This window comes from Centropristis striata, chromosome 19, assembly GCF_030273125.1.
Source record: "Centropristis striata isolate RG_2023a ecotype Rhode Island chromosome 19, C.striata_1.0, whole genome shotgun sequence".
Lineage (NCBI taxonomy): Eukaryota > Metazoa > Chordata > Actinopteri > Perciformes > Serranidae > Centropristis > Centropristis striata.
Window position 1 is genome coordinate 26,697,810 of NC_081535.1, and position 23,772 is coordinate 26,721,581.

The window sequence follows — 23,772 nt, forward strand, 5'->3', positions numbered from 1 at the left end:
TTCACTTTACAACTTCTCGCTGTTCATCTCTCTCTCTTATTCTCCTCCTCCTCATCTTCTTCTCTCCTCCCTCATCCTTCTGTCACCTCTGGTCTCCATCTCCTCTTCCTCCTGTTCATCCTGCTGTATCTCCCACTCCTCCTTTTATATCACTTGTTCTTTTCTCTCTCTTGCTCCTCTTTTACCTCCTTCGTCTTCCCTCTGTATTGTGCAACGTCACGTGGAACAAAGCGGTTTCCTTCAGCGAGACAGCAAAAAGTTTTCAGAGGAAACAGACAGAGAGACAGAGAGACAGAGAGACAGAGAGACAGAGGGACAGAGAGACAGGTCGTCCCTCAGCAGACCCCCTGCCTGTCTATCTGACAGCTGATCAAAAGGAGAAAATGGGTCAGGCTTCTGTTCTTCTGTCCTTAATTACACAACAGTCTTTAAACAAAGCAACATCTGCCCAACTCCCCATCCTGCTCCTCCTCCCCATCTCTTCCTTTTCCATCTCCTCCACCTTCTTTTCTGCTTTTTGCATCCTTCCGCTCATCCCGAGGGCTCAGTGAATCTGCACTCTAACACTCTATTAAACAGGTTATTTAATTTGAATAAGAATCTCCCCAAAAAAAGATCCTTGAGAGAGTTATAACATTTGGAAGGGATGATTTAGTCAGTTGGTTCACTTCCAATTAATTAGCTTTCAAATAATTGCTCGTGTATAACCTAAAGCATTCTAATCAGTGCACACAGCAGGTCGGCTGAACATGTAAAACTGTGAAATTTTGCTACAGGCACGATTACAATTCAATATATGAGGAGTTTCCAAAATTAATTAGATAATGAATGAATATTAAATTTGGTTAAAAGAAGCTCTTTCCCCTTGAATTAATACCGGAATACATACACTGTAAAAACATTTTTTGTTAAATTTACGGAAAAATACTGGCTGTGGTTGCCAGAACTTAACCGGAAAGAAATACAGTGAGTGGGTTTTCTACTGTACACTGTAAAAAATATTTGTAGAAATTACAGTAAAACACACTTAAATTGCATCAGAAATAGATCTTAAAATTAAACATTTAATGACTGTAAATCAGAGAATAGCATAAAACTTTAAATTCTGCTGTCATAAACTGTAGAAAACACAGTTTTGCCGTAAAAATATAAAACTTTCATGTAAAATTAATGAGGAAATACCATGATGACACAATTATCCTAAAGGTAATGGAATTATTCAGTCTAAATTACAGTTTTTGCTGATATTTACATTTACATACGCTCACTGTATTTTTTATGGTGAAGTTCTGGCAACCACAGCTGCCGGTATTTTACCGTAAATTAAACAGATTTTTATTTTTTTACAGTGTAATTTTAAATGTAAATATCAGCAAAAACTGTAATTTAGACTGTGTAGTGCCTTTATGTTAGGGTAATTGTGTCATGTTGACAATATGGTATTTCTTCTTTAATTTTAAATGAAAAAACAGTTTTTTCTACAGTTTAATAGTTTTGTACTATTCCTTGATTTATGGTAATTATAAGTGTCTACTACGGTGATTTTCAATTTTAATTTTATGCCCTATTTCTGATGCAATTCTAATTCAATTTGTGTTTAACTGTATTTCTACAAACATTTTTTACAGTGTAGGTGGTTGCTAAAATTATTATTATGGAGATAAAACAATTACAAAAGAGATTTGGAATGATCACAAAAGATTTTGCAGATGTGCATGACTTCAGAGAGCATTTGATTTTTTTTATGAACTTTGTTCATTGGTGCACACATTGAAAACAATGTCAATTACAGTGTTACAGCACAAATAGTCAGCTTGGTCATATCTCACATATTGCAGCAGAAATATTAACCACACTCTTCAGGACAGAATACAAATAAATAAATAGATAAATTAATAATAACAAGAATAAATGACTGAAATAAAATCTCACTCAGGGATAACTGGGAAGGAAAGTTTCTTTGCAAAGGCCAATAAAGATCCCCACATCTTTTTAAACTTCTTGGAAGAGCCTTTCAATGTGTCACGTATTTTTTCAAGCTTTAAATTATTGAACATTTCTTTAATCCACAGGGTGTGAGTTGGTGGAGATGTTTGCTTTCCATTTCAGCAGAATTAGACTTCTAGAAAACAAAGATACAAAAGCTATCACATCTGCTGGGTGTCGAGGTAATGGCCGCTGGGGTAAAAGTGTAACATCAACAACTGTGAAATTCTGCCAATGTTTGGAAGAACAAAAGTATTTTCTCTTCAGTTGGAGAGACAATAGACCAATCAGAGTTTTATCGTATAAAATGAGCATCTGTGTGATTGTTTTTGTTGTCTCTGCTCTTGTTATTTTATGATGATGGATCAGTAAGAGAGAGAGAGACAGAGAGGGAGGCAGACAGAGTTATTTAGCAGTCATTTGTCCTTGGAAGTGTAATGAATTGTAAAGTGAACCAGCTACAGGCCATAATGCTCTTTCAATGCAGCTCCCACGCTCATCACTCCACCCAGAGTCAGTCGATAACATCCCAACACACACCAACACATCGCTTACACTGCATCAGTCTGCACTGAGTCCACACTGAGCTACACAGCTGCAAACATCTTTCTCAAACTCTACTCATTTACTGTATTGTTATCATATCAGGACATGTTACACACCGGATCTGACATAACAAAACATAACACAATATATGACATAACTAACATAACATAAACATGTCATCCTACGTTGTTTGTATTTTGGGAGGGTTTTTTGTTATGTTTTCTCAACTGTTATGTACTGTCGCATGTTATGTCATGTCACATCATGTTATCTCATCTCATGTCATGTCATGACAGAACATGTTGAGAGCTGAAAACACATCTTATTTGATTTGGCATGACATAATATGACTTAATGTAACAAACATGACATATGAGATGACATGAGACAGCATGAGACAATATGAGATGACATGAGATGACATGAGACAACAATATGACAACATGAGACAACATGAGACAACATGAGAGGACATGAGATGATATGAGATGACATGAGACAACATGTCATCTCATGTTGTCTCATGTCATGTCATCTCATATCGTCGTCTCATGTCGTCTCATGTCGTCTCATGTCGTCTCATGTCGTCTCATGTCCTCTCATGTCCTCTCATGTCCTCTCATGTCGTCTCATCTCCTCTCATGTCCTCTCATGTCGTCTCATGTCGTCTCATGTCGTCTCATGTCATCTCATGTCGTCTCATGTCCTCTCATGTCCTCTCATGTCATCTCAGGGTGACTGTGGCTCAGTTGGTAGAGTGGGTTGCCCACCAATTGGAGGGTTGGTGGTTCAATCCCTGACCATGGCAGCCTAATTCTCTTTGTTAACTTCAGGGCGCTGTTATGCCCTTCCTAGGTGTAAAACAAATCACTTCTCCAAATCATTCATCCCCCTTGCACTAAGACTTTTAAATTCTTCATAGGGTTTTTATTTATGTATTCATTTTATCTTATTTTTTTCCTTATTTCTTAATTTCTTAAAGCAAATCGTCTCTATGCAGTAGGTTATCACAGGCTTTTATAATGTGTCCATTCTAAGCTCCATGTTGTCTGATGTGTGTTGTGTTGACTTTTTATGTATTGACTAGTTGTTGTGGGCCGTATGAACCACGACAACCTGCTGCTCAAAATGAATTGCCCCTTGTGGGATTAATATGTGTTTTTCTTTTTTATCTTTGCTGTGTAGGTCATTTTACAGTCACACTGTGACAATGTTATGTTGTACCAGATATATTCACTATCTCTCCTACCCCTCATCGATACATATATGCATATACATTTGCCACAGACTGGGAAAAATTACATTATTGTAAAATGAGTGATATTGTCATTTTTATTTTGGTCATGTTACATCATATCAGCTGTTTATTGTTATGGTTATGTGAAATTTAACCTGCATGATAATCAGGACTTTGGTTGGAGGAGGTTGGTGCTTTGCAAGGAAAGATCAAATAAAATGCCCTCAGTGTTGTGGGAGGTTTTGTTGTCTATCACGTCAGTTCTGGCTTCATCATGTGCTTATCATGTTATTTCCTGTCACCTTTCTTTATCTCAGACAATCAGAGGCAGCAGGTGATGAGATGAGAGCAGAGATGAGATCAAATTTTAATGATCCCTGTGGGCAAATTGCTTCTTTGCAGCAGCAGTAGAGTAGAGCATCCTCAGTGTGTGGAGAGTACAGTGGATGTGAATATCTGCAGAACGTTACGGTACAGCACTGAGTCTCTCCACACACACACACACACACACACACACACACACACTGTTGCATTTCCCTGTGAACCTTTAAGTTTTCTGGACATTTTTCCTCAGTCTTCACAATAATAACACATGGAAAAATCTAAAAGTAGATGATTGTGAGGTGAATTTTCAATATAATTTTCTGTATTTCATTAGATTTTTAAAATATTACATTTACATTTCTTTTTTTCTTGGTTGCTTTGTTTGTAATACTATTTAAATAATTAATTCATGTGTCTTCAGTGCCGGGTCAAAAAAAATTCACGATAGTAATACATAAAGAATATGAATTCTAAGCAGTGTGTTTTTTTTTTTTTTTTTTGCAAGGCAAAATTAAAATACAGTAAGATAAAGTTACATACATGCACCTTGAACTGATTATGATTCAGCAAGTTTTAGAGAATGATTTTAGCTATTGTATTGTGCATTCCCAAAACGAAGAATATTCAATTCAGAGAAAATAAATGTCATTAAACCTAGTACAAATAATAAACCTTGCAATCACATTTAACTCCTACAGACAAGCCTCTGTAGTAGCAATGTCTCAAAGCAATAGGCTCCGATATAATAATGATTTTTCATTCAGATCCCGCCCACTGTCCGCAGCACTGAATCCACCAAAGACGCTGATTGGCCAGCCGATCTCTCACACCACGCCCTCTACGTTCCTACCGGCCTCTGATTGGTCCGCAGCCCCGTCAGTCAGCCCCTCCATCCCAGCCCGCCTCCCCCCTCCTCCTCCCGCAGCAGGGTGGGTTGAGCGGTCTGCTAGGGGACCGTGGACAGCTCCCGTCTGAGGAGCAGAGTAACGCAGGAGGAGGAGAGGGCTGGATATGGGGGAGCCACCGCACAGGCCCGTACGATCGAGATAAAAACACTTTTTTTTTTTATGTGCACCTACCGGGGAAACTACACAAAGACACCGAGCTGGGGAGGCCTTAGGAGGACGGGGAAACAACCGAGGAAGTGAAGGGAAAGGGGGGACACGGCTACTGACCCATCCCGGCGCATCAGGGGAGAAGCAGCGAGAGAAAGGAGGAGAAGAAGGAGAAATAATTCCGCTCGACCCGATGGACTGAGAGGACAGATGAATGAAGACTGCCTACACTAACGCCTATCGATGCCTGGCCAAGGACCTGGACGCCTATGCCATGAACACGGACATGACAATGGACGGCATTGGCAGCCTGCATGGCGGGGTGGCCGTGGGCTCCGTGGTCCCTGACGTGGAGCTGATGAGCGGCCACAGCCCGCACCACGGCCGCGGAAGCTCGTCGGGGGGACACGGGGCGGCGGCGGCAGCGGCGGCCACCCTGCGGATACACCAGGACCTGGCCGCCGCCGCCGCGTCATCCCGCTCCGCCATGGTGTCCGGCATGGCCACGATCCTGGACGGCAGCGGGGAGTACCGGCCGGAGCTGTCCCTGCCGCTGCACCACGCCATGAGCGTGCCCTGCGACACGTCCTCTCCCGGGATGGGGATGAGCAGCACCTACACCACCTTAACCCCGCTGCAGCCGCTGCCCCCCATCTCCACCGTGTCGGACAAGTTTCACCATCACCATCACCACCACCAGCGGCTCTCCGGGAACGTGAGCGGGAGCTTCACCCTGATGCGGGACGAGCGGGGGCTGCCGGGCATGAACAACCTCTACAGCCCCTACCACAAGGACCACATGTCCGGGATGGGTCAGAGCCTTTCCCCGGTGCTGGGCAACGGCCTGGGCTCTATACACAACACCCAGCAGGGTCTCCACAATTACGGCACCACGACGCACGGAGGCCACGATAAGATGCTGAACTTCGAGGCGCACCACACCGCGTCCATGCTGGCCAGAGGGGACCACCACCAGCACCGAGGCCTCGGTGGCCCGACGGCCGGGATGATGCCGCACCTGAACGGGATGCACCACCCGGGGCACCCGGCCGTGTCCTCGGCGGGCCACCACCCCCACCCCCACCTCCAGTCTCCATCCCACGGGCCCGTGTTGGCTTCCACCAGGGAAAGACCGCCCTCCTCCTCGGGGACTCAGGGGGTGAACAGCTCGGGGCAGCTGGAGGAAATCAACACCAAGGAGGTTGCGCAGAGGATCACGGCGGAGCTGAAGAGGTACAGCATCCCCCAGGCCATCTTCGCCCAGAGGGTGCTGTGCCGCTCCCAGGGGACCCTGTCGGACCTCCTGAGGAACCCCAAACCCTGGAGTAAACTAAAGTCAGGCCGGGAGACCTTCAGGAGGATGTGGAAGTGGCTGCAGGAGCCCGAGTTTCAGAGGATGTCGGCCCTCAGACTGGCAGGTAAGAAAACAAACCGCGGTGCCACGCTGGTGTTTGTTTGTGCGTCTGGACAAGAAGAGCAATTTTATTTTATTATTATGAATTATTTCCCCCACTGTTACTTTTGATTGCTGGCTTTGTTTTGGTGTTTCCTCGTGGCTCCCTCCCTGCACAGCACTCCAATTTAGCTGAATTAAATTTATTTACAATTACTGGTGTTATGATTACCATTATTGATCAATAACAAAAAGGGATCGATGGGAAATGACAAGGTCACGGGATTTCCCTCCAACAGTCCCCTCTCTCTCTGCACTGTGCAGCCACACACTCATTTTATTTTCCTGTCACTGCATGTTGGAGGGAAAACACTTCTACTACAAATGCAAAACCTCAATATACTGCTCTAAATTCGACCCAAATTAAGGTTTAAAAAAATAATTAAGAAACAAAGGAAATGATGAAAAAAGGCAGGACTTATTCTTAAAGAATTATCTACATTTGTAAAAATTTGCATTTAATTCTGAAAATAATTGATCACTTAAATCAAGGAGTGAACATGTTTATTGTGAGTGGCTTTTATTGTAGTTAACCAGCTGCTGTTGCTGCTGTCATTAAAGGATTTCTGTGGTATCAGAGTCTTAGCAGGGACAGAGGTGTGAGAAAGCATTCACAGCAGGCGGAGAGAGGGTCGGAAGAGGATTTGTGTTTGATTGTGAGGAGCTTGAAGTGATCAGACGGCTGTGACATAAACATGAAGGTTTGTAGCATCAGTGGGTCTGGTGCCCCCTCTAGTGAGGAACCTGGTTTCTGTCCCAACAACAAGCTTCTATTGTCTGCAGGGGACAGCAGCAGCAGAGAGGAGATCAGGAGGCTCTGAGAGGGATTCTGCTCACTTTTTGTAGGAATTATCGTAACATGGAGAGAATTTAATATGGCTGTGGGGTTTAGTCTGTAGTAAGATCCCATCACATTTAATGGGATGGTCATCCTGAATTGAATATGCCTAATTACATCATGAAAATATGATTTTGGAATATGAATTTAAATGAAATTGACGAAATTGACCCACTTAAAAGTGTCAACATCCATAACAATTTATTAGGCCTACTTAGGTTGTATTTTTACATTTATGCACATGTGGAGGCAGAATATTATTATTATAATAATACATTTTATTTCTAGTGCTTTAAAATGTGCTTTTTATACAGTAAAAACAAACATCTCGATATATAATGCAGTGACTTCAATGCAGATGAATTTTCCTCTTTATTACAGCGGAAGAAATGAACATTCATGAATTTTATAATAGTAATAATACATTTTATTTATAGGGCACTTTACAAGGTAATCAAAGACGATTTACAGTTAAAACACAGTAAAAATGCAGTTACAAACAGAAAAAAAAAACAATTAAAATCAGCAACATTGCTCATACATTAAAAGCAGCTTTGTTGAAAAACTTTCTTTCTGTCCTATAATGTATTTATTGTAGCCTATATAAACATATCACTTACCACAGCTATAGGGGAACTGAAGAAGCTTTAAGAAGAGCTTGAATTAATTTTGGAAAAGGTGCAGGAACAATGATGGAACCCTGGAATGTTTAAAAAAATGTTTTAATTAAAGTGAAAAATAAGCAGAGCAGTTATTCACCTGAATAACTATGGTTAAGTTCAATTTGAAATAATTTAAAGAAAGCAGATAGACTCAGAAAATAACACAGATAATACACACAAGAAGAAAATGAAAATAAAAAAGGAGTAGAGTATGTTATAAAAAGAGAGATAAAAGGCCGTGTTGAGCCATGTTATTGAACAGGGCTGTAACTGTGTATAAATCAGATCAATTAAAAAATATTAATTGGAACACTAAAAATAAAATTGACCAATAAATTGTGATACATTGTGCATTGGAATGTTTTAAAACAATGACATATTTGCATGCATCAAAATTAAATTCCAGTTTGAGTATTTCTCTTTAGATTTGACTGCTTCATGTGGAGCATAAATAGATTCATCAGGGTTTATTTACCTGCATTGGCTTTGAGCACATGGCAATCAAGATGAAGAAATCTCTATAAAATGATATTGTTCGCTCTTTATAAGAGTATCATAACATTTTATAAGCATTTTCAGAATCAACATTTTATGCACACAAAGTTATTATGTGCAAAAATCAATCTGCAAGCTTTACAGATGAGTGTGTGGCAGTGCATGACCTGCCTGCTGGATTTGTGTCCGTAGATTTTATACGTATCACAAATAGTTAAAAAATGTAAATATTTGAATTTAATATTTCAGAAAACCTAATACAAAAAAATAATTGTCTTAATTTGAGTAATCAACTGGGGAACTTAATATTCGTTAAAATGAACGTTGTTACCCCGTTCACCTCTAGTGCCTTTTAAAATGTATTGAAATTTACAATATATATAAGGCTTAAAATATGTTTTTTTTTTTATTCCTGTCTATATTCTGAGGGTCCCATTTTTATATATAATTCATAACCTGATTTATGAAGCATTTTAGTCCTAAATCATGCACAAAACAAGAAGGTTCAACCTGGCTTTTATATTTCTGTCATGGAAATATGCAAATGAGCACAAATTTATTTAGATACTGTCTCCTTGCATGTTTAATCATATATTTTTAGAAAAATTGGAATACAAAAAGTGTTTAAATGTATGTAATAAGCTTGGTAAATTTTAATGATAACATCCATTAGTTAATATGTTCTCCTGTGTGGTCGTTATTAAATAGGTCACAGAACATTTGAAATTAAAACTTCAGTCCTGCAAAAAACAATGAATTGTATTTAATATTTTTTCGACAAGCGAGACAAGCTTATTGGGCTGATAAAAAAACCCTCTAATTATTTATTTAAACAAACAAATTATTGTCGTGAAGGTTAAAATAAAGCGGATTACTAATCACTAATCACATAAAGTTTACATTTTTCTAAACGTCTAGACTGGACAGTGCTTTACTGTAAATATAGATAATGTAGACTGGAGTTTGACTATATTTTCAATAAGGTCCTATCACACTGTACATGAAATGTGTTTCTACTGGTATCACTATAAATATGATATAATATCACCTAATATAACCAATAAAAAAAAAACCTTCGGCATAAACTTTTTTAATTAATCATCTTCAGTTGTTGGTGATATGGTATGTACATATATGTGTATATATATGTGTATGTATATATATATATATATATATATATATATATATATTCCCAGGACTCTCTGGAAAGCAATGATACTCAGTTCAGCTGATAGTGAATTATTTTGCTGAAAGTAAGTAAATTGAAATGGAAATTGATTTGTTTAACACCAGGAAACAATGTGGTATTTCATTTTTTTTTTTAAGTTATTATTATTATTATTATTATTATTATTATCATTATTATTATTATTATTATTATACCTGTGTGTTCCTCTCTGAATAAAATAGTATCACATTTGTACAAAATATACATAAATGACAACATATAGAAATTAATATATTAGATGGAAACAACCTGCTGTATGTGCACAATACCAGTACTAAGATATTCCTAAATGGAGAGGGACATATTCCTTATTTTAAATTATATTTCTATAATAATCTTAGAATGACTTAATAACTTGTGTTGTATCAGTCAATTTGCTGATAAAAGATAAAACAATTAGAAACAGATCAGAGATCAGAAATAAGTGATGAAGTGGAGATGTCCTGAATACTTATAACCGTATAAAGATAGGGTCTTTAGTTGATTTATAGTGAAGATATATTATATTTTTTAAGAATTGAATAGATAAATATTCCTATATTATTTCATATTTGGAATATGTATGTTGTTCTTGTGGGAAAATCAGATATCATACAAATTGTGATATCAAAAGTGTCTCCTTTATTTCCTCATTATAAACACCATTGAATGAAACAAACAATATATAATATTCTGACATTACCAAGAAAATAAAATATTAAAACTGCTCAAACAAGATTACCATAATAACTTTTTGTGAACACATTTATCATATCTCATGTTACTGTATATATATGACTATATTATACATTTATGATGACAGTGTGTTTGTGGTGGTTTCTTAGTGAGTCATATATCTGACACATGCTGCTGTAGTTTCTGATATTTGTGGCTGCATCATATTCCAGTGTTTGCTCATAATATCCGGTCATTATCCTTTTAGATTGTTCTGAATAATATTGTGGGTTTTTATCATTGGTGTAGATGGTTTCAAGTTTGCCGAATAGTCTTTTATAAAGAATAATCGCTGCAAATTCTTCTTTCTTTTTTCTAATTAATGGAGACCTGCAGCCCTCGCAGCACGGACAGCTGATTCTCAGAACATCGATTGGTGTTTTGCATTTAATTAGCCTAGTTGTGTCCAGTGGATTCGGTCGCATATTTTAAACGTGTGCACATGCAAATGTAGATGTAGATTATCTCTGCAGGATCAGACTGTTATTTAATTTTTTGATTGTCACGGCTGGTATTTGATGTTATTCGTTTAAAGGAAATGGCCTGAGTGTCTGGTGGGTGGAGGGTGGAGGGTGGAGCTAGAGAGATGGTCATGTGATCTTTGTTGCCTTGTGTGTTGTAAAATGTCAGCATGGAGATAAACGCTGAGCAGCCTCGTTCTCATACTGCTGTCTGCACTCATACAGGCCCGAGATCCACCAATCAAACCTGAAATCATTATTAGGGTCAGAGACAGTAGTTACAGTACAGACAACAACATATTACTCTGTCTCTGCCTTACTATAAAGCATAAACAAAAACCTCTTTCTTTGTCATTTAAAGGTATGGTATAGTGGTCGACCGATACAGGTTTTTTAAGGCCGATACCGATTATTTTGACATCAGTCCCTGATCCCTGATACGTGCTGCCGATTTTTTTGGGCCGATTCTTGAAGCCGATATTGCCTTTTCTCCCTCCATTTACATGATAAAAATGACACAATGATAACAAATGTATGGTATGTTGGATAGCAAACAATGTATATGTTGTTATAGGCCTCGAGGTGGTGGCGCCTCAGATGATCCACATATTTGATGTGTTTTTCTTTTTTCTGGTATCAGCAGCACCTCACCAGAGAATGGCAGATGATCGGCAGGCCGATATATCAGTCTACCTCTAGTATGATATGTAAAATTCATGCATTCAAATTTCTAAAAAAAAAGACTTATGTTTAAATGGATATTATCCCAAATGTATCCAACAATGTTCAAAACCAGAGAAATCCGGTGTCAGATCTCCTTGAACCCCTCTAGTTGCTCTAACTTCTGGAAACAGCAGATGAAATGTCAGAGAGTAAAATAAAAAATGTCACGTTATCATTGGTTGGTGGTTCGATCCCTGAACATGGCAGCCTACATGTCCAAGTATCCTTGGACGAGATACTGAACCCCAAATTTCTCCCGATGCTGCGTTTATCGGTGTGTAAATTAATTCCTGATGATGGAAGTTGGCACCGTGTCGAGTAGCCTCGGCCACCAGTGAATGAATGTGTGTGTGAACATGTTAATGTCTGTAGTGTAAAGCGCTTCGAGTGGTCACAAAGACTATATAAGCTATATAAGTGCAGTACATTTAACAGCATAAAGCACTTTTTCTGCCACACAGAATATTTTTTTCATTGACTGTCATTTTGAAACATCACAACTAGAGATGTTCCGATACCATTTTTCCCTCCTGATACCGATTCTGATACTTGCTGTGGGTATCGGCCGATACCGAGTACCGATCTGATACCAGTATGTTATAAAAAAATATCATACTACACCTGCATGCCTGTGATATGATTATTATTGTGGTTATTGTGGTCATTAAGCGGCGAAATCCCACATTTTTGACAACAGGCAAGGGTTGGTCATCCAGGATAATAAATTCCAGGATTTTGTCTGTTATCTTGTTTGTCTCTAGGGAATTTTTCTCGTCTTCCAGAGTTTGCTGCTGCGGCTCATCCTTCTTTTTCCCTTTTGTTTTAGAAAATTTGCTGTGCTCTTTAGGGTGACGCGTCTTCAGCTTGTGTTAAAATTAGCATCAATCGTGCCCTTGAGATTTTATCTTTGCACACGTTACCTGTCACAGTCTTACTGGTGGGAGATTCCAGTGGGAAATATTGCCACACCGCCGACATGGTAGTGCTACTTAGCTCCCAGGAGCAAACCAGCAAATAGATTGCTAATTTAATAAATTACGTGGTATCGGATCGGTGTCTGGATTCCAGTACTCACCGATACAATGCCACCATTTTCGGCAGTATCGGAGCAATTTCCGATATTGGTATCAGAATCGAACAACTCACAACATACAGTGATGTTATAACATTACATCAACATTTAACACACGTATACACACTTATATTATTTTTGAACCATGATAGCACATAATGTTATAGACGGTAGCTGTATGGGTGGTCAACTCATCTAGGTGTAAGTTAGCGTTAAGTTAGCTATCTTTATTTGTTGCTAATTTATTATAATATTAATTTATTAGACATAATTCGATAAATGTGACTAAAGGTACCATGAATAAAACTTATTATCTGCCACGTCAGAAAGATTTTTATCTGCAATGGTGGTTCTTTAAAACTGAAGACAACAACCCAATGATCCAACACTACTTCATGACGTCATCAAATTTTGGCTATTGTTCCCCTTTTTGATTGTGAGATCAAAAGAAAGAAGAAAGGAGAAATAACATAATGTTTAAGTAATTAGAGAGCTCAAAATCTTTCTGATTTACAAGCTGTATCTTCTTAGTAAGATAGTCACCAGTTCAAGAGTTCTGTTGAATAAATCCAGGTGCTACAACCTAAGCAACCTGTGCTTAGCTTAGCTTAGATTAGCTCAGTTTAGCACATTGATGATTCTGATGAATGTTAAAATAAGACCTTGTGGTTTTCTGCAGCTATTAGCAGTGTTTTCCATGAGTACAGCAACTAAAGTATAATGATAGGAACAAAGCATGTTTAGCCTAGCCTAACGAAAACACCTGAGGCACTACTGGTAGCAAAACCTAGTGTTGGTGAGCTAACAACAATGTAAATCAGGTCATTTTGTAATTCTTGGAGGTTTTTTTTCTCTTAATAAAATAAAGAATAGAATAGCTTGCTTTCAGTCTGTAGTGTTCAGGTCATGACGCCTCCATATTTAAGGTATATTTAGGTAAGAACAGAAATATGTGTTGTTTTCTTTCTTCCAGCTTCACTTGCAGCTGTAAGTGGCGTCCTGTTGTTTCACAGAGAACGGGTCAATATTGTTGAGGTTTTTTCAGGGTCAGGAACACGGCAACACATCTGTCTGTTGTCCGTCTTTCTGCTCGTTTTAGTTGCTTTATTTTTTATTTTTTATGTCAGGCATTACATTTGGCCCATTTCATTGCTCTCTCTTTTCTCCACGGTGACTTTAAAATGACTGTATGAACAGAGAGAGCCTCAATTCCTAGATCAACAACGCTACAAGCAAACCAATAGAGCTGAGGTCAAAGGTCAGAGCTGCAACACTCAGACAATAGATGGAGCAAATATTCCCCTGACCCTGAGACGAGCAGAGAGGAGAGGAGAGCATGCAGGGTGGAGAAAGAAATGAGAGAGCCGGGAGACAGGGTTATTTATGTTTTTTTGCAGTTGTCTTTTGGTTGTCTCTTGCACTTCTCTTCCTCTTCGTTACTCTCTTGATGTAGCTGAAACGATTAGTTGCTAAAGGGATAAGTCGATCAAAAATGACAGACAGTCTTCTTGATCTTAATACGATTTCGCTGTTTCTTTGTATTACATGATGGTGAATTGAATCTTTTGGGGTTTGGGGCTATCGGTTTGACAAAACAAGACACCGGAAGACATCAGATTGAGCTTTATCAAACTGATGGGTAGTTTTAACTTGTTTTGATCATTTTATTGATCCAATGATTAATCAGTAATCAGAATAATTAGTAGTTGCTGGCCTGCTGATACTCACATTTACTTTCTTGTGTAGTTTCGCAGTTAAGCTAAGCCAGTAATCATGATTAGTAAGTAATCATGTCAATTTGTAAAGATTTTACGTCACTTTTAAAAACAAAATAAATGTGTTATGGAAAAAGTATTTAGCATCAAAGAAGAAGGATAACCATATTATTGTGTAATATGGGGCCCACAACAGAGCCTAGAGGCACTCCTTAAATCCTACGGCAGCATAACAAGGCATGTGATCCCAAATGGCCACAGAAAATATTTATTTTAGATGAATACAATCAAAGACAACCAATAATATACCCAGATAGGCCAGCCGACCATCATAGTCACTGAGCACCCGATGATCTATTATATTGAAGGCAGAAAGCACAAGTTTAAGATTCCTCAGAGTCAGTTTACAAGACAAGTCCTCCAACCTAAACGTCAGAAGAGGTCTTGTGTTAGTACTATCCATTGTGACACGTATGTACGTATCGCAGCACGGGTTTCGCGACTCGCAGTACAGTGGTGCGATTTAAAAATAGGCAAGACGTATACTATATTATATACACACGTAAAGTTCGCTGTTGTAAAAAAAAGGCTGCAGTTTTCTGTGGATTTATGTTTTAAAACCACTGACCTATGTTTAGGGCAAAACAATTCCTTTGCCTTTCCATAAAAGACAGTTTAAACAGTAAATAAATGTATGTAAATGCTGGAAGCGAAGTAGTTATAAGAGTCATATAACTAACGCAAGTTACGTAAAAAATGTCATTCACGTAACTTACGTAAACAACGTAACTTAAGTAAAAAATTGTTTGCTTTTGTTTTCACACGGGACGCAAACTCCGCTCTCCTGGGTAAAAGTCCGCCATTTGTTCGACCCATCCACCAGCCCAGCCTCCTAATGAACGCGGGAATCCGCCCTTTAAACTTCGCTTTGCCGTCAGTCACTACTACATCAGGAAGATGGTGGTAAACGCATTGCAACGGATGGTGAAATACGTAAATATAGCTCGTATTTCGCCACCTGTACACACAACCTACATTCACGTTTCTGAGTGGAAACAGACTGTAGAAAAATGTCAGATTGTCACTTTTGAAATCATACTTTAGCAGGGAAAAGGCTCATTTGATTCGTTCGGTTTTTTTTCTCTTTTCTGTAAAATGTCATGTAAACTTATTGTTGTGGGTTCGCTACGTTGATCATATGGATGACCAGGAAGAGTAAGGTCTGTTTTGTTTATATTCTTTTGATGGAAATAGATGCATACGTGCTAAATTGCTGTATCCTCTTATAGTTAGATAAAAGCTTCCCCCCCTGTGTATTCAAATACAAATGAATGTGGACACCTCTCTTTATATATTTCTGAGGATTCTTTTCATGGTTGGAGCAGGGCCCCTTGAGCCTTATTCCAGACCTCTGAATCATCATCTGCGTCGCTAATTTTCTTTTATTGGACTCTTTGGAAGCTTTTTTTCAGTCATTGTAAAATAACATCAGGTTAACTATTCCTAGAAACCACGATCACAGCTTCTGTGTCGCATTATAATGGTGATGGTGGGACAAATCCATTAGTCACTGCTGACTGGTTAGGGCAAAACAAAAAACAATCCCCACAACCATGTCCAAACTGATTAATGGCCGGGAATGACGTGTTCAGCTACATGTTTGGGGTATTTCTTTCTGCCGGGGGCTCGATACAAAGGCTTTGTCTTACAACAATTATACAAAGACGATAATCAATTGTTTTGTGTGCCCTATCCCATTTCACAATAATATTCTCTCTTTATGATTTAAAATATACAGTGCACCACATCTGTTACTGCAGTTCGCTTTCACCCTGTTTTTTGGTGACTTAAGAACTGGAATATGAGCAATAACAAAATATTAAATATAAGTTTTCAGTAGGGTTTGGCAGTAAACTACATCAAATTTGATCTTATTTATTTATGTATTAATTTTTCAATATATATTATAATTTTGAAAAATACATAATATATATAATTTGTTAATTACATACATATATGTAATTGATTTGTCAATTATATTTATTTAATTTAATTTATAAATATTTTTACTTTAATTATATTTACTTATTTATATATTTATATATAACATTTTATTATTTTATTATTTATTATTTATCAATCAGTTTCATTACATCATTTTTTTCTGTTGAATTATAATTAAAGATTTTTTTAAATGTATTTCCAAAGTCAATGTGTAATCATGTTAAATAACTGTGGTCTCAATTTTGATTATGATTTTTGCCAAGCAGCCCTACTTGCTACACAGTTTCATTTCAATGTCAGAAAAGAACATTCCAAACCCAAACTGGCTGTTTTAGTCAGCGACAGAGGAATCTGTCTCAAATACTTTTAGCCATGTCATCTAAGGGCACTATTGCTAAAACAGGTTTTATAAGCTCTACAATGCAAGTGTAAGAATTCAGAGTTCAGAATAAAAACATGAGTGGTATGCACATTGATAAACAGTATAGCATCATAAAAGAATCACAAATCTGTCTGTCTGAATGTCTCTCTGGAGCCTTCCCTCTGTGTCTCTTTCTCTTCTTCATTTTGAATCCTTTTCTTTCTCTCGCCATCTCTCTCCTCCCTTAGACCTCTCTCTCTCTCTCTCTCTTTCTCTTTTGGGGGGAGGTATTATGTGATCGTCGGGGGAATTGAACACAAGAGCAGAGGCAGCAGCGGCCCGATGAATTATTGATGGGAATCTCGGCGTGACCCGCCTCGGTCTGCTCACTTCACTTCTTCTTCACCTCGCAGCCGGGTTAACCAGGCAAAATGGAGGGAGGGAAAGAGATAGAGAGAGGGAGAGAGACAGAGAGAGGGACAGAGAGAGAGAGAGAGAGAGAGAGAGAGGAGGAGTCCATTGTTTGGCTGGAGGATGCTGCCTGCCTGTGACTCCAAGTGAATTATGGATGAAAAGACAGCGATGCTGAAATCAGTGTTAGAATAGAAAGGCTCATATAGGAGCCATGGTCAGCACAAATGAAGACACACAGGGGGAGGACTCTAATAGTTTACATGCTTAATTCAGTATAATGTTCATTTCCACAGTACATCAGTACGCCAGCAGAGTCATGCCATACTCACCATGCTCTCTGCGTCTCTATTTACCACTATTCAACATCACTATTTAAATGCTGTCGGTGAAAATCAACCCTTATTAAAGATGTTTTACTCTAAAATAGGGCTGGGCGATATGGACCCAAAGTCATGGGCTGAATATCGATATACGATATATATCCTGATATTTTTATTGCAAAGTGAGAGCAAATGTTCAGTCAAAGCCAAATATGACATGTCACAAGTAGTTTTATTGAAACGTTTATTTAAGTGAACCTAAATACTGGATAGCAAAAGGAATAGCATTTTTTCTCCATAAAGTGCACATCTAAATAAAAAAATATCTTAAATAAAGCTGCAACTTGCCTGGAGCAAGGATCACAGTGCAAATTCGAACTATATCGATATAGGCGATATGGTGTAATTCCATATCACATTAAAAAATATATCGATATATCTTTTATATGATATATCGCCCAGCCCTACTCTAAAAGCTTAAAAAAGAGATATTATGCAATGAAGAAACACTGATGTGCTATATACATTTAATGTATTATTAATAGTCATATGATATACCAGACTTTGCACACACACACACACACACACACACACACACACACACACACACACACGCGTGCACACACAATATTTGTTAGAGTGATCTCTTCATTCTGGTTTTGGTCTTTCACAGGGGATGTTGACTTTTCTTAGACTTGTCATAATAATAACAATAATGACTTATTGAGTTCAGAAAAAAAGAAAGAATTTGATAACATGAATATTTGCAATACATAAGAATGTCACTAGCATGTAAGGCAACATGAATAAACAGCAGGGTTTGATCATGAGATCCTAACCATTTAATATGTATTTAAGTGTTATATTTGTGACCAGAGCCCAATAGTTTATTTTATTTTTTGCATTAGTTATGTGTTTGTGTGTGTGTTATTTTAGCCATGTCATATGTATTAAGATATGGCATTTTCTGAATAGGCTTGAGAATTAAAAGTGTGTATTTGCATTGTTATGCCGTTATACTTTCATTACATCAATGACAATATTATCAGTTATCACAGTTATTTCTGGGACAATATATCGTCCAACAAGAAAGTAGTTATCATGACAGCCCTAACTTGAGGGAATTAATATAATATCACCAGACTTGTGCTGTAATATCTTAAAACAGAATGAGAGCAGTCCACTTAGAGTCAAATTGTGCTGAAAATCTGAATGACCGAACCTAAATATTTTCCATTTTACGCATCCTGCTGCGAGCAGACACAGTGCATTATTTATGAGTCAGACCCCGCTTTATGACACAGATTACCAGCAGTTACTGTGCGTGTGTGTTTGTGTGTGTGTGTGTGTGTGTGCCTTACAGTTTCAGACTGTGGGAATACATTTTGTGTCTGTTTTCAGGGTTTCTGCTCTGACCTCCTGCATATTCACGGGCTGCTATTGATCTGTAATAATGGATTTCAGACTGCTGAGAGGAGACTTTTGATGTTTGTGTTGTGTTTCAGTGTGAGAAGATTTTGACAGACACTGTTATCTCTGTCCTGTCCTGTCAATAGCAGTTTTGGAGGCTGCAAAACCCAGACATGACAAAGTCTGATCACTGGTGCTGGGGTGTACTACTGCATATGAGAAAAGGGTGTAGAAACAAAGGTGTAGAAGAACTTTGTGGCTTCACGATTTGGAACTTTGGAAGTGCAATCGACCAATTTCCTGACAAACAATGATGATGTATTTTGTGGGCGGTGCCTAACTGGTGGCAGATTTTAACAGTTAGCTTCGAAAACGATGAATCGTTCAGATGTTTTTCCTGATTATTTCCATGGTTTATTATCAAATGATTTATTATCTTACATGAGTTAACTAACCCTTAACAATGCTGTGAGATTTCAGTCAGAATGGCTATGGACCTAAAATAGCATTAAATGGCCAAAGTTTGAGTGGTTGAACATGAAGATTTACTGCTACTATGTATGTTAATGTTACTTTAAGTCTGCAGAAACTCAGAGGGAAACAACGACTATTAATGACCGATCTATGAAAACATTAAGGAAATACACGAGTTTCAGGGACAATGATGTCTGGCTGTGTCGTTGGATGTCAGAAAAGGAATAGTAAAAAAAAAAACGTACCTTCATTGTTATCGATTACTTTGTCAAAGACTCCCTTTGAAGCTGGACGGAGACGTTTATGGTTGCAAGCCATTAAACAGACGGACTGGACCGATGAAATCATCGAAAATTCTCGTATTTACACAGAGCTCATTGCAAACAGACACACAGCTAAAAGCAGAGCGTCTGCAACCTGTGATGATCAGCTACATTAGAGCAGGAATCTGAAGTCAACAAAAGCTCTCGACAATCACATCAGAATTAGAATCCCTTTATTGTCATTGCACAGGGTAACAAGTAGTAGTACATGAAATTAACCATCATCCCATCCAAAACATAAAAAACACACACAAACAATATGACAGAGGTGAACAGGACAGGAAGACAGGGATGAAGAGAGAGAAATACAGCTCAACGTGGGGAGAGGAATGGAGGAAAACTTATATTATATATATATATATATATATATATATATATATATATCAGCGAATTGTGGATGATTTCAGCGGTCCAGTCCATCTGTTTTTTCCCACTATTTTTGGACAAACTATACTACCACATGTATATACAGACTAAAATTGACCCATTTGAAGCATTATTAGGCATTTTAAAATTTGACCATTTTTGACAAAAATCGACATACATATGACTTTTTATTTAAGAGGGTTCATTTTTGGACATCCCATAATATGGTGGGGGGTACAAACTATACTACTACATGTATCAACAGAGTATAATTGGGCTATTTCTATAATTTTTCGGCATTTTAAAATTTGACCTTTTAAGCCAGAAATCGACATAATTTACTGTTTACCAACAATGATGTATTTTGTGGGCAGAGCCTAACTGGTGGAAGAAAGTGCCAGTTGGCACAATAAGATATCAAATAAGATGAATCATCTAGATGTATTTCCTGATTATTTTTATGGTTTATTATCAAATGACAGATTATCTAACATGAGCTAGCTAAGAATACTGTCCTTCATTCTCATCAATTACTTTGTCAGAGCTGCAGGTTAGCTTGTCGGGGACAGTCTGAAGCATAACGGTCGTGATGGTGAAGTCATGGTGTAGTTCGCTATAGCATAACGTTAGCTTTTTACTTCCGTCGCTTGCATTAATGCTTCAAGCATCATAAAAGTCCCATAGGCTGATTCTCAATAACCCCAAAGGTGATTCTAACTTCTGGGTTGGACTACAAAAATACCTCATTTTGTTTCCTCTCTATAATCCCTTGAGATCCACATTACTTCTCCTGACCTAACAGGCTGCTTGTTACTTCGACTACCAAATTTGCTTTAGAGATCTGATCAACATCATGATGATCAAAATCAAGATAACAGCATGTATGAGTTAGGGCTGGGCGATATGGACCAAAAGTCATATCCCAATATATTTATTTTTTATTGCAAAGTGAGAGCAAATGTTCAGTCAAAGTAAAATATGACATGTCACAAGTAGTTTTATTGAAACCATGTATTTAAGTGAACATAAATACTGTATAACAACAGGAGTACCTTTTAAAAAAAAAAAAAAAAATCAAAGCTCAATATGCACATTTAAATAAGATAAAAATCTTAAATTAAATTAGCCTATGAAATAAAATAGGCCAATCTTTTTCCGAAATAAATTTATTTATATGAAAAAAGAATAACGAACATTACAAAATAACTAAATATGACAAACCCTAGTAAGGGCAGCATTTATATATAAAGACTTTTTTTTTAAAAACTATATCGATATATGCGATATGGTCTAATTCCATATCACATTTAAAAGTATATCGATATATCTTTTATATCGATATATCGCCCAGCCCTAGTATGAGTACTAGTTGTGAGTGCAAAGGCCTGAATCAGATGTCATGATCTATGCAGATACAGGCTGCAGGTGAATACTAGGAGACTAGAGGTTCTGATGTGATGGCAGCAACACTTTGCAAGTTTTCACCTCTATGCCGTTCATGTAGACTTTGACTGCATCATATTTATTCAACAGAGCTGCAAGCTCTTTATCAAATCTGTAAACTCCAAACAACAGCCCTGTGTGTTCAGACTCTTTACAACCTTCACTGTAGCCCCCAATAAGAAAATCAGAGGAATAGTCTAGTGATTTTTTGTTAAGTCTGTCCACAACAATTATGGTGACCTGGCGGTGTTGGAGCGGTAGAAGTGTTGCTGGGGCCAACTGAGCGGCTCGGGTTCAGGGGAGAAAATGGTCCTGTCGCCGCTTTATTACGCCGGTCAAATCAAACGTGACACCTGGACTCTGAGCTCATGGAGGCAGAGCGCACAGAGAATACACACCACACAATCAGTCAGAGCTACACACACACATAGGAAGGAAACAGCAGGGAGGACAGCAACACAACTCTGAATCATGCTTAAAAGACACAATGCATTTGGAAAGCAAAGCATTAGTGGTAATATCTTTTTTTTCCCTCAAATTAAAGACTGCATTTCCCATCAGTCCTGTTGTTTTGTGTGAATAAACAAGTAACGCAAGATCTTTTTTATCCATCAGTCTTCCACCGGCAGGCATTATAAGTCATGTATCCTATATATAAATAATGGACATAGTCACGGTGACACCCCTATAAAGCACTGAGTCCGGCGTTACAGCTGTTGCCATCTTTGTTTTTTGAAACCGGGAGAGACCATATTTGGACTGGAGAGACGCAAGGACATTTGTATCTAAAAATTAACTCTTAATGCTAAATCAAAATGTATGTTACGTACCAGAAAAATTGAACAGCGACTCCTTGGAATGTTTTTTAGTACAGCCGAACACTGAACAAGACATTTTTAAATGAACAAAACATGCAGTGAAAGGGTCAAAGTTCTGAGACGAAAACACGTCAAACAGGTTCATGGCTCTTTAGGTGTACACAGTACTGTGGATACGCATTGTTTTGCTTCTATTCTGATGGCAGCTGGCTATGTAGCGACCTGTCAATCACAAGGTAGCCACGCCCCAAATCATACTCATTATTTACATAATTAACATCAAATTGTCTTGAAGTAGACTTGAAACTAGCAATTTAGACCATATTGTTGCCACATCTTTTTTCTGTAGGTAATAAATCAAGTGAGAAGTCGTCTCATTTTGTATGGAGATAGATAGGACCGGAGTTCTTTTGCAGCCGACGTTGGCGACCCCTGTTGTATTTTTGAAAGATTGCAGGCTGAAGACACTTCCGGGTTTGCTTCACTGCTCAGACCACAAGGTTGCTGCCCCAACAAATACACTATTTAGTTGTGTTATAGAGATGTTTGCTAAAACTACAGTACTACAGTACTACATTTAAGAAAGTTATGGAGCCTTTTATAAAAGATTCAGGCGTTGGAATCAATTTTCATTGTGGCCTAACCGCGGAATTACAACTTACGACATGATGCCATCGGCCCCAAACTTTCACAAGAAATCAGACAGTTTTAATAATTAATTAGCTGAAGTGTGATTGGCTGATTAACAGTTGGTTTTGGATGATTAAAAAATAGCCCTTTTTCATATTAATTTTATTTTAATTACTTCACAAAAAGCACATTAATTCCAAAGTCTGCATGTGAATTAGGGCTGGGCGATATATCGATATAAATGATGTATCAATATATTTTTAAAAGTGATATCGAATTAGAACATATCGCATATATCCATATAGTTTAAAAAAAAGTTTCTTTCTTTATATATAAATGCTGCCCTTACTCGGGCATTATTAGTTCTTTTGTAATGTTCGTTATTCTTTTCTCATATAAATAAATTTATTTCAGAAAGACTATTTTTATTTAAGATATTTTTTAATTAAATGTGCACTTTATGGATCGTTGATTTTTTTTTAAAAAAACGTTCTCCTGTTGTTATACAGTCTTTATGTTCACTTAAATAAATGGTTTCAATAAAACTACTTATGACATGTCATATTTGGCTTTGACTTTGACTGAACACTTGCGCTCACTTTGCGATAAAAAATATCAGGATATATATATCATATATCGATATTCAGCCTAAATATATCGGGATATGACTTTTGGTCCATATCGCCCAGCCCTAACGTGA

The 23,772-nt window shown here is 37.9% G+C and overlaps 1 protein-coding gene across 2 annotated transcripts in view; it reads left to right on the forward strand.

Annotated features, from left to right (window-relative positions):
- Positions 1-5,096: 5,096 nt before the first annotated feature.
- onecut2 (one cut homeobox 2) overlaps positions 5,097-23,772 on the forward strand; it is a 41,560-nt gene continuing 22,884 nt past the window's right edge. For both annotated transcript variants that reach the window (XM_059357923.1, XM_059357924.1), the window contains exon 1: positions 5,097-6,566. In XM_059357923.1, the coding sequence (XP_059213906.1) occupies positions 5,363-6,566 (1,204 nt within the window). In that variant the 5' untranslated portion in view covers positions 5,097-5,362. The remainder of the gene's footprint in view (positions 6,567-23,772) is intronic.